The sequence below is a fragment of the Diprion similis genome, chromosome 14 (assembly GCF_021155765.1).
Source record: "Diprion similis isolate iyDipSimi1 chromosome 14, iyDipSimi1.1, whole genome shotgun sequence".
Classification (NCBI taxonomy): domain Eukaryota; kingdom Metazoa; phylum Arthropoda; class Insecta; order Hymenoptera; family Diprionidae; genus Diprion; species Diprion similis.
The window spans coordinates 11,837,767-11,850,505 of NC_060118.1; the positions used below are offsets into that span (position 1 = coordinate 11,837,767).

The window sequence follows — 12,739 nt, forward strand, 5'->3', positions numbered from 1 at the left end:
CTGTAACTTTACAGGTGTTGCTCGCAGCGCATTGGGACTGCGATCAATCGATTTCTCTCGCAAAATTACGTCGGAATAGTGTTTTAAAAAATTATTATTAGCACTTTTCAAAGTCGTCGAAATTTTCATCAAAAATGCAAAGGGGTTAGCCTTGGTTTTTTTTTGGCCTAAAAATTTTTGGTCTGGGAATCGATTAGTATGACGCTTTTTACACTAATTGGACGCCCAGGAACTCAAAAAACACATGAAAAATAGCGTAGGACCAGCGGCAGAGAAATGACGATGAAAATCTGCAGTTTTTCGGCTGTAACTTCACAGGTGTTGCTCGCAGCGCATTGGGACTGCGATCAATCGATTTCTCTCGCAAAATTACGTCGGAATAGTGTTCTAAAGAATTAATTGCAGCACTTTTCAAAGTCGTCGAAATTTTCATCAAAAATGCAAAGGGGTTAGCCTTGGTTTTTTTTTGGCCTAAAAATTTTTGGTCTGGGAATCGATTAGTATGACGCTTTTTACACTAATTGGACGCCCAGGAACTCAAAAAACACATGAAAAATAGCGTAGGACCAGCGGCAGAGAAATGACGATGAAAATCTGCAGTTTTTCGGCTGTAACTTTACAGGTGTTGCTCGCAGCGCATTGGGACTGCGATCAATCGATTTCTCTCGCAAAATTACGTCGGAATAGTGTTTTAAAAAATTATTATTAGCACTTTTCAAAGTCGTCGAAATTTTCATCAAAAATGCAAAGGGGTTAGCCTTGGTTTTTTTTTGGCCTAAAGATTTTTGGTCTGGGAATCGATTAGTATGACGCTTTTTACACTAATTGGACGCCCAGGAACTCAAAAAACACATAAAAAATAGCGTAGGACCAGCGGCAGAGAAATGACGATGAAAATCTGCAGTTTTTCGGCTGTAACTTCACAGGTGTTGCTCGCAGCGCATTGGGACTGCGATCAATCGATTTCTCTCGCAAAATTACGTCGGAATAGTGTTCTAAAGAATTAATTGCAGCACTTTTCAAAGTCGTCGAAATTTTCATCAAAAATGCAAAGGGGTTAGCCTTGGTTTTTTTTTGGCCTAAAAATTTTTGGTCTGGGAATCGATCAGTATGACGCTTTTTACACTAATTGGACGCCCAGGAACTCAAAAAACACATGAAAAATAGCGTAGGACCAGCGGCAGAGAAATGACGATGAAAATCTGCAGTTTTTCGGCTGTAACTTTACAGGTGTTGCTCGCAGCGCATTGGGACTGCGATCAATCGATTTCTCTCGCAAAATTACGTCGGAATAGTGTTCTAAAGAATTAATTGCAGCACTTTTCAAAGTCGTCGAAATTTTCATCAAAAATGCAAAGGGGTTAGCCTTGGTTTTTTTTTGGCCTAAAAATTTTTGGTCTGGGAATCGATTAGTATGACGCTTTTTACACTAATTGGACGCCCAGGAACTCAAAAAACACATGAAAAATAGCGTAGGACCAGCGGCAGAGAAATGACGATGAAAATCTGCAGTTTTTCGGCTGTAACTTTACAGGTGTTGCTCGCAGCGCATTGGGACTGCGATCAATCGATTTCTCTCGCAAAATTACGTCGGAATAGTGTTCTATAGAATTAATTGCAGCACTTTTCAAAGTCTTCGAAATTTTCATCAAAAATGCAAAGGGGTTAGCCTCGGTTTTTTTTTGGCCTAAAAATTTTTGGTCTGGGAATCGATTAGTATGACGCTTTTTACACTAATTGGACGCCCAGGAACTCAAAAAACACATGAAAAATAGCGTAGGACCAGCGGCAGAGAAATGACGATGAAAATCTGCAGTTTTTCGGCTGTAACTTTACAGGTGTTGCTCGCAGCGCATTGGGACTGCGATCAATCGATTTCTCTCGCAAAATTACGTCGGAATAGTGTTCTAAAGAATTAATTGCAGCACTTTTCAAAGTCGTCGAAATTTTCATCAAAAATGCAAAGGGGTTAGCCTTGGTTTTTTTTTGGCCTAAAAATTTTTGGTCTGGGAATCGATTAGTATGACGCTTTTTACACTAATTGGACGCCCAGGAACTCAAAAAACACATGAAAAATAGCGTAGGACCAGCGGCAGAGAAATGACGATGAAAATCTGCAGTTTTTCGGCTGTAACTTTACAGGTGTTGCTCGCAGCGCATTGGGACTGCGATCAATCGATTTCTCTCGCAAAATTACGTCGGAATAGTGTTCTAAAGAATTAATTGCAGCACTTTTCAAAGTCGTCGAAATTTTCATCAAAAATGCAAAGGGGTTAGCCTTGGTTTTTTTTTGGCCTAAAAATTTTTGGTCTGGGAATCGATTAGTATGACGCTTTTTACACTAATTGGACGCCCAGGAACTCAAAAAACACATGAAAAATAGCGTAGGACCAGCGGCAGAGAAATGACGATGAAAATCTGCAGTTTTTCGGCTGTAACTTTACAGGTGTTGCTCGCAGCGCATTGGGACTGCGATCAATCGATTTCTCTCGCAAAATTACGTCGGAATAGTGTTCTAAAGAATTAATTGCAGCACTTTTCAAAGTCGTCGAAATTTTCATCAAAAATGCAAAGGGGTTAGCCTTGGTTTTTTTTTGGCCTAAAAATTTTTGGTCTGGGAATCGATTAGTATGACGCTTTTTACACTAATTGGACGCCCAGGAACTCAAAAAACACATGAAAAATAGCGTAGGACCAGCGGCAGAGAAATGACGATGAAAATCTGCAGTTTTTCGGCTGTAACTTTACAGGTGTTGCTCGCAGCGCATTGGGACTGCGATCAATCGATTTCTCTCGCAAAATTACGTCGGAATAGTGTTCTAAAGAATTAATTGCAGCACTTTTCAAAGTCGTCGAAATTTTCATCAAAAATGCAAAGGGGTTAGCCTTGGTTTTTTTTTGGCCTAAAAATTTTTGGTCTGGGAATCGATTAGTATGACGCTTTTTACACTAATTGGACGCCCAGGAACTCAAAAAACACATGAAAAATAGCGTAGGACCAGCGGCAGAGAAATGACGATGAAAATCTGCAGTTTTTCGGCTGTAACTTTACAGGTGTTGCTCGCAGCGCATTGGGACTGCGATCAATCGATTTCTCTCGCAAAATTACGTCGGAATAGTGTTTTAAAAAATTATTATTAGCACTTTTCAAAGTCGTCGAAATTTTCATCAAAAATGCAAAGGGGTTAGCCTTGGTTTTTTTTTGGCCTAAAAATTTTTGGTCTGGGAATCGATTAGTATGACGCTTTTTACACTAATTGGACGCCCAGGAACTCAAAAAACACATGAAAAATAGCGTAGGACCAGCGGCAGAGAAATGACGATGAAAATCTGCAGTTTTTCGGCTGTAACTTCACAGGTGTTGCTCGCAGCGCATTGGGACTGCGATCAATCGATTTCTCTCGCAAAATTACGTCGGAATAGTGTTCTAAAGAATTAATTGCAGCACTTTTCAAAGTCGTCGAAATTTTCATCAAAAATGCAAAGGGGTTAGCCTTGGTTTTTTTTTGGCCTAAAAATTTTTGGTCTGGGAATCGATTAGTATGACGCTTTTTACACTAATTGGACGCCCAGGAACTCAAAAAACACATGAAAAATAGCGTAGGACCAGCGGCAGAGAAATGACGATGAAAATCTGCAGTTTTTCGGCTGTAACTTTACAGGTGTTGCTCGCAGCGCATTGGGACTGCGATCAATCGATTTCTCTCGCAAAATTACGTCGGAATAGTGTTTTAAAAAATTATTATTAGCACTTTTCAAAGTCGTCGAAATTTTCATCAAAAATGCAAAGGGGTTAGCCTTGGTTTTTTTTTGGCCTAAAGATTTTTGGTCTGGGAATCGATTAGTATGACGCTTTTTACACTAATTGGACGCCCAGGAACTCAAAAAACACATAAAAAAATAGCGTAGGACCAGCGGCAGAGAAATGACGATGAAAATCTGCAGTTTTTCGGCTGTAACTTTACAGGTGTTGCTCGCAGCGCATTGGGACTGCGATCAATCGATTTCTCTCGCAAAATTACGTCGGAATAGTGTTCTCAAGAATTAATTGCAGCACTTTTCAAAGTCGTCGAAATTTTCATCAAAAATGCAAAGGGGTTAGCCTTGGTTTTTTTTTGGCCTAAAAATTTTTGGTCTGGGAATCGATTAGTATGACGCTTTTTACACTAATTGGACGCCCAGGAACTCAAAAAACACATGAAAAATAGCGTAGGACCAGCGGCAGAGAAATGACGATGAAAATCTGCAGTTTTTCGGCTGTAACTTTACAGGTGTTGCTCGCAGCGCATTGGGACTGCGATCAATCGATTTCTCTCGCAAAATTACGTCGGAATAGTGTTTTAAAAAATTATTATTAGCACTTTTCAAAGTCGTCGAAATTTTCATCAAAAATGCAAAGGGGTTAGCCTTGGTTTTTTTTTGGCCTAAAGATTTTTGGTCTGGGAATCGATTAGTATGACGCTTTTTACACTAATTGGACGCCCAGGAACTCAAAAAACACATAAAAAATAGCGTAGGACCAGCGGCAGAGAAATGACGATGAAAATCTGCAGTTTTTCGGCTGTAACTTTACAGGTGTTGCTCGCAGCGCATTGGGACTGCGATCAATCGATTTCTCTCGCAAAATTACGTCGGAATAGTGTTCTAAAGAATTAATTGCAGCACTTTTCAAAGTCGTCGAAATTTTCATCAAAAATGCAAAGGGGTTAGCCTTGGTTTTTTTTTGGCCTAAAAATTTTTGGTCTGGGAATCGATCAGTATGACGCTTTTTACACTAATTGGACGCCCAGGAACTCAAAAAACACATGAAAAATAGCGTAGGACCAGCGGCAGAGAAATGACGATGAAAATCTGCAGTTTTTCGGCTGTAACTTTACAGGTGTTGCTCGCAGCGCATTGGGACTGCGATCAATCGATTTCTCTCGCAAAATTACGTCGGAATAGTGTTCTAAAGAATTAATTGCAGCACTTTTCAAAGTCGTCGAAATTTTCATCAAAAATGCAAAGGGGTTAGCCTTGGTTTTTTTTTGGCCTAAAAATTTTTGGTCTGGGAATCGATTAGTATGACGCTTTTTACACTAATTGGACGCCCAGGAACTCAAAAAACACATGAAAAATAGCGTAGGACCAGCGGCAGAGAAATGACGATGAAAATCTGCAGTTTTTCGGCTGTAACTTTACAGGTGTTGCTCGCAGCGCATTGGGACTGCGATCAATCGATTTCTCTCGCAAAATTACGTCGGAATAGTGTTCTATAGAATTAATTGCAGCACTTTTCAAAGTCTTCGAAATTTTCATCAAAAATGCAAAGGGGTTAGCCTCGGTTTTTTTTTGGCCTAAAAATTTTTGGTCTGGGAATCGATTAGTATGACGCTTTTTACACTAATTGGACGCCCAGGAACTCAAAAAACACATGAAAAATAGCGTAGGACCAGCGGCAGAGAAATGACGATGAAAATCTGCAGTTTTTCGGCTGTAACTTTACAGGTGTTGCTCGCAGCGCATTGGGACTGCGATCAATCGATTTCTCTCGCAAAATTACGTCGGAATAGTGTTCTAAAGAATTAATTGCAGCACTTTTCAAAGTCGTCGAAATTTTCATCAAAAATGCAAAGGGGTTAGCCTTGGTTTTTTTTTGGCCTAAAAATTTTTGGTCTGGGAATCGATTAGTATGACGCTTTTTACACTAATTGGACGCCCAGGAACTCAAAAAACACATGAAAAATAGCGTAGGACCAGCGGCAGAGAAATGACGATGAAAATCTGCAGTTTTTCGGCTGTAACTTTACAGGTGTTGCTCGCAGCGCATTGGGACTGCGATCAATCGATTTCTCTCGCAAAATTACGTCGGAATAGTGTTCTAAAGAATTAATTGCAGCACTTTTCAAAGTCGTCGAAATTTTCATCAAAAATGCAAAGGGGTTAGCCTTGGTTTTTTTTTGGCCTAAAAATTTTTGGTCTGGGAATCGATTAGTATGACGCTTTTTACACTAATTGGACGCCCAGGAACTCAAAAAACACATGAAAAATAGCGTAGGACCAGCGGCAGAGAAATGACGATGAAAATCTGCAGTTTTTCGGCTGTAACTTTACAGGTGTTGCTCGCAGCGCATTGGGACTGCGATCAATCGATTTCTCTCGCAAAATTACGTCGGAATAGTGTTCTAAAGAATTAATTGCAGCACTTTTCAAAGTCGTCGAAATTTTCATCAAAAATGCAAAGGGGTTAGCCTTGGTTTTTTTTTGGCCTAAAAATTTTTGGTCTGGGAATCGATTAGTATGACGCTTTTTACACTAATTGGACGCCCAGGAACTCAAAAAACACATGAAAAATAGCGTAGGACCAGCGGCAGAGAAATGACGATGAAAATCTGCAGTTTTTCGGCTGTAACTTTACAGGTGTTGCTCGCAGCGCATTGGGACTGCGATCAATCGATTTCTCTCGCAAAATTACGTCGGAATAGTGTTCTAAAGAATTAATTGCAGCACTTTTCAAAGTCGTCGAAATTTTCATCAAAAATGCAAAGGGGTTAGCCTTGGTTTTTTTTTGGCCTAAAAATTTTTGGTCTGGGAATCGATTAGTATGACGCTTTTTACACTAATTGGACGCCCAGGAACTCAAAAAACACATGAAAAATAGCGTAGGACCAGCGGCAGAGAAATGACGATGAAAATCTGCAGTTTTTCGGCTGTAACTTTACAGGTGTTGCTCGCAGCGCATTGGGACTGCGATCAATCGATTTCTCTCGCAAAATTACGTCGGAATAGTGTTTTAAAAAATTATTATTAGCACTTTTCAAAGTCGTCGAAATTTTCATCAAAAATGCAAAGGGGTTAGCCTTGGTTTTTTTTTGGCCTAAAAATTTTTGGTCTGGGAATCGATTAGTATGACGCTTTTTACACTAATTGGACGCCCAGGAACTCAAAAAACACATGAAAAATAGCGTAGGACCAGCGGCAGAGAAATGACGATGAAAATCTGCAGTTTTTCGGCTGTAACTTCACAGGTGTTGCTCGCAGCGCATTGGGACTGCGATCAATCGATTTCTCTCGCAAAATTACGTCGGAATAGTGTTCTAAAGAATTAATTGCAGCACTTTTCAAAGTCGTCGAAATTTTCATCAAAAATGCAAAGGGGTTAGCCTTGGTTTTTTTTTGGCCTAAAAATTTTTGGTCTGGGAATCGATTAGTATGACGCTTTTTACACTAATTGGACGCCCAGGAACTCAAAAAACACATGAAAAATAGCGTAGGACCAGCGGCAGAGAAATGACGATGAAAATCTGCAGTTTTTCGGCTGTAACTTTACAGGTGTTGCTCGCAGCGCATTGGGACTGCGATCAATCGATTTCTCTCGCAAAATTACGTCGGAATAGTGTTTTAAAAAATTATTATTAGCACTTTTCAAAGTCGTCGAAATTTTCATCAAAAATGCAAAGGGGTTAGCCTTGGTTTTTTTTTGGCCTAAAGATTTTTGGTCTGGGAATCGATTAGTATGACGCTTTTTACACTAATTGGACGCCCAGGAACTCAAAAAACACATAAAAAAATAGCGTAGGACCAGCGGCAGAGAAATGACGATGAAAATCTGCAGTTTTTCGGCTGTAACTTTACAGGTGTTGCTCGCAGCGCATTGGGACTGCGATCAATCGATTTCTCTCGCAAAATTACGTCGGAATAGTGTTCTCAAGAATTAATTGCAGCACTTTTCAAAGTCGTCGAAATTTTCATCAAAAATGCAAAGGGGTTAGCCTTGGTTTTTTTTTGGCCTAAAAATTTTTGGTCTGGGAATCGATTAGTATGACGCTTTTTACACTAATTGGACGCCCAGGAACTCAAAAAACACATGAAAAATAGCGTAGGACCAGCGGCAGAGAAATGACGATGAAAATCTGCAGTTTTTCGGCTGTAACTTTACAGGTGTTGCTCGCAGCGCATTGGGACTGCGATCAATCGATTTCTCTCGCAAAATTACGTCGGAATAGTGTTCTCAAGAATTAATTGCAGCACTTTTCAAAGTCGTCGAAATTTTCATCAAAAATGCAAAGGGGTTAGCCTTGGTTTTTTTTTGGCCTAAAAATTTTTGGTCTGGGAATCGATTAGTATGACGCTTTTTACACTAATTGGACGCCCAGGAACTCAAAAAACACATGAAAAATAGCGTAGGACCAGCGGCAGAGAAATGACGATGGAAATCTGCAGTTTTTCGGCTGTAACTTTACAGGTGTTGCTCGCAGCGCATTGGGACTGCGATCAATCGATTTCTCTCGCAAAATTACGTCGGAATAGTGTTCTAAAGAATTAATTGCAGCACTTTTCAAAGTCGTCGAAATTTTCATCAAAAATGCAAAGGGGTTAGCCTTGGTTTTTTTTTGGCCTAAAAATTTTTGGTCTGGGAATCGATTAGTATGACGCTTTTTACACTAATTGGACGCCCAGGAACTCAAAAAACACATGAAAAATAGCGTAGGACCAGCGGCAGAGAAATGACGATGAAAATCTGCAGTTTTTCGGCTGTAACTTTACAGGTGTTGCTCGCAGCGCATTGGGACTGCGATCAATCGATTTCTCTCGCAAAATTACGTCGGAATAGTGTTCTAAAGAATTATTTGCAGCACTTTTCAAAGTCGTCGAAATTTTCATCAAAAATGCAAAGGGGTTAGCCTTGGTTTTTTTTTGGCCTAAAAATTTTTGGTCTGGGAATCGATTAGTATGACGCTTCTTACACTAATTGGACGCCCAGGAACTCAAAAAACACATGAAAAATAGCGTAGGACCAGCGGCAGAGAAATGACGATGAAAATCTGCAGTTTTTCGGCTGTAACTTTACAGGTGTTGCTCGCAGCGCATTGGGACTGCGATCAATCGATTTCTCTCGCAAAATTACGTCGGAATAGTGTTCCAAAAAATTATTATTAGCACTTTTCAAAGTCGTCGAAATTTTCATCAAAAATGCAAAGGGGTTAGCCTTAGTTTTTTTTTGGCCTCAAAAATTTTGGTCTGGGAATCGATTAGTATGACGCTTTTTACACTAATTGGACGCCCAGGAACTCAAAAAACACATGAAAAATAGCGTAGGACCAGCGGCAGAGAAATGACGATGAAAATCTGCAGTTTTTCGGCTGTAACTTTACAGGTGTTGCTCGCAGCGCATTGGGACTGCGATCAATCGATTTCTCTCGCAAAATTACGTCGGAATAGTGTTCTAAAGAATTATTTGCAGCACTTTTCAAAGTCGTCGAAATTTTCATCAAAAATGCAAAGGGGTTAGCCTTGGTTTTTTTTTGGCCTAAAAATTTTTGGTCTGGGAATCGATTAGTATGACGCTTTTCACACTAATTGGACGCCCAGGAACTCAAAAAACACAAGAAAAATAGCGTAAGACCAGCAGCAGAGGAATGACGATGAAAATCTGCAGTTTTTCGGCTGTAACTTTACAGGTGTTGCTCGCAGCGCATTGGGACTGCGATCAATCGATTTCTCTCGCAAAATTACGTGGGAATAGTGTTCTCAAGAAATAATTGCAGCACTTTTCGAAGTCGTCGAAATGTTTGCCAGAAATGCAAAGGGGTTAGTCACACTCTCACCGCCATTTTACAGCTACGCAATCTTCGCTTCAGAAAATACCAAATTAGCGAATTCTTACTAAATTCAGAGATTCTTGCTCCACAAAGAAAACAGAAGAGGCATCCACAAACTCACGCGTCTAATTGTAAGCGCTTTCTGTCCAGAATGTGTTTTCTCTAATTAACGTTGTCAATCGGACGTTGTTGAAAACATTTTTTGAGTTTGGATCGTCGATTACCTTATTTTTGCAAATCAAAGATTGTTTTTCAAGTGAGTCAGCTGTTTCCTGTTGCCCTGATATTGAAGACCTCATCTGAATGCATCTTTCTGGTATTTCTCGTAGCAAGTGTGGATATCGCAAATAGTCGTGGTCCCTCAGTTCTGTGATTCAACGAGCGAGCAACTGGAATCGCATCTAAATTCCATTGCAAGATCATGGGGATATTAGGTGCGAAGAAACCGATCTTGGGATTATCGAACGCTGCGATTCCTGTGGAATCAACGATTCAGCGCTGTCTTCCACCTAGCTTAATCGTGGGCCGAAATGATCTTTTTTAATTTGACTGAAAAATTCATGACCAAGACAGAAGTAATGAGAGTAACGACAGTTCTTAGACTTCCGGGTGCTCAATATTGTTTAATTCCATCTACATACTCTGAACGTTTTAATAAAATTACAAATCCAATAACCATGAAGCCACGTCAATCCTTAAAATGAGAAATAGCTCAGTTGTTGCCATAATTACGAAAGACAAAGCTTTGTTGAGTGATGAAAGTTTTTCCTAACAGCCGAATTGCGATTCTTGATACCGTCGATCAGATGATTCTAAATTCAATCATAAACGCAGTCTTTGTCACTATGAAAAAGCAAAAATCGATGTGTTTTGTTACGAGCAGTTGAGATCAAGTAGTACTTCTTCAAGTGTAATCTGCAAACTCTGATACACATTACATAGCATATGTTCTACATAAATATTTCCAATATGCAAGGGAGGTCGACGGAGGGGTCAAGGGTCCAAGGGGTCAACTGATATTGCCAAGTCCAGTATTGCGCATGTGTAACATACAAGCATACTTATCAGCGTTACTTCAAAGCAATTGTGTAGCATATTTTCGGGAGACAACTCTTTGAATATATACTGGCAATTCTGACAGAGTGCGCTTAAAAAATTTGGGCAGCATTTACTTACATCCGCACGAATAGCGAGAAAAACGAGTAAGTAACCGCACGTGGTACACTAACAATATACTTGTCCGGCTAAAACTGTAAATCGGTAATAAATATTCTCTCAAAGGTTGTAGCACTGATTATTTTGATTTTTAAAAACGATAGACAAATTATATTATTGCAGGTAGTCGCCAAATTGGCTCTACATCTCATTTCGTTTTTAATGCAATCAGAAGTAATCGTTAACGTATAATGATTCGACTGTATCGTCCATTTATACGAATTTATACGAAAATTGCAATTAAAGTATAAGTGAATATGTGTATGGCGATACGTACGTCTGACAAACATTGATATCAAGTGATAAATAATTATATGACGCACGTACATTTCTCAGGAATGCAAATAAAAAGCAAAATTGTTTTGCTAACCGGGGGGGCCAATGGAATAGGATTTGCCTATGCTAGAGAACTTTTGCGGAATGGTGCTGGTGTAAGTTTCAAAATTGCATATATTTTTAAGTTTTTCATTTATATTTCTCACGAGAACGAGTCTCGTTTTCTGTACGATAAAATATCTGCCGACAATTCTGTACAATGCAGAGTCCCAAGAATGATTAATTCAATTATACAGTAAAATTTTCGGGATATACAGCGCATAGTTATTCTGGACGTGAAGGATTCGAGCGGCAAAGAAGCGGCAAGTAAATTGAACAAGGAATTCGGACAGGGGCACGTCGTCTTCATTTTCTGCGACGTGTCAAAACCGCAAGAATTAGAAGGTGGGTACCTACTTTAAATCGACTTTAACTCTCTGGATTACATGACTTTCCATACTTTCATATTCGATATGCGAAGCCGGATTCGCAGAGACGGTCAAGCAATTCGGTGGCCTTGATATTCTGATAAACAATGCTGGGATTATGGATGACGTACGATGGGAGCTCATGATTGCCACCAACGTAGTGAGTACACACAAGGCCGATAATCGTGGGGGGGGGGGGGGGGGGGGGGGGGGGGGGGGGGTAAAATATTAAAAATTGAATTTTGGGACTATTTAAAACCAAATAGATTATGAATAGAGATTATAATGACTTGAAATAGATAAAGACCGTTTAGGAATTACTGAATTATCATTCGAAATGAAATAAGCGAGGAGATTTTATCACGAGGATGAACAAATTTCAAATTTCATGGTATCAGAATGCTGTGGTTCGCGGAACGCTCCTGGGCTTGCAATACATGGGAAAAGACAAGGGAGGCAAGGGGGGTGTGATTGTTAACATCGCGTCCATCTTGGGCTCGGTACCGTCGAAATATTTCCCAGTTTATACGGGAACGAAGTACGCCGTAATAGGATTGAGTCAGTCTTTCGCGGTAAGATTCGACAGGAAGAATGTAAAGAGAGTTACAAGTAGGCCGTTAGTAAGTACCCGACGACCCCTAATTTGTATTTCCTTAAACCTGCCGCAGATGCCTTATCATTACGAGAAAACAGGCGTTCGAATATTGACGCTGTGCCCGGGCCTCACAGACACTGAACTGCTCAGGAAATCTCAGGAAAGAATATTAGATATAATCGACGTTGAAGAACTAGCTGAAGACAGCAGCAGTTTAACTTCCCAAAAGTTTGTAGAATTTGTTCTATGTTTTTTGTATAGCAGGCCAGATGGCACAAAACTTAAAGTCGTCTAAAGGATGTCTTATCCTCTAGACGCCTTTTCGACGACTTTAAGTTTCGTGCTGTCCAGGAGGTGAGCTCTTGCTAATAAGTATTCACAAGTCATTAACCTGCGGTTTGATTTGTTCTGATTTTCCAGAGTTGACAGCGTCGCACATGGCTTGGTATACCTGATCCGATCGGCCCAAAACAGCACTGTTTGGGTAGCTGAAAACGGAGAACCCGTTTACCAAATTATGATTCCCGATCGTTTACTCACCAAAGTTTCAGTCTGAATATAATTCGAACAATAAATATGATCTATGTGTAAAAAAATTTCAAAAT

At 39.9% G+C, this 12,739-nt stretch overlaps 1 protein-coding gene across 2 annotated transcripts; it reads left to right on the forward strand.

Annotated features, from left to right (window-relative positions):
* Positions 1-10,644: 10,644 nt before the first annotated feature.
* On the forward strand, positions 10,645-12,739 carry LOC124415001 (15-hydroxyprostaglandin dehydrogenase [NAD(+)]-like). 2 transcript variants are annotated; one of them, XM_046896221.1, is made up of 7 exons: positions 10,645-10,783; positions 11,133-11,227; positions 11,390-11,516; positions 11,593-11,699; positions 11,938-12,111; positions 12,208-12,362; positions 12,555-12,739. In XM_046896221.1, the coding sequence occupies exons 2-7, from the start codon at positions 11,135-11,137 to the stop codon at positions 12,688-12,690; spliced, it is 792 nt and encodes a 263-aa protein (XP_046752177.1). In that variant the 5' UTR covers positions 10,645-10,783; positions 11,133-11,134; the 3' UTR covers positions 12,691-12,739. The 2 variants fall into 2 exon arrangements, with proteins under 2 accessions (XP_046752177.1, XP_046752178.1); XM_046896222.1 differs by lacking the exon at positions 10,645-10,783 and adding an exon at positions 10,966-10,970.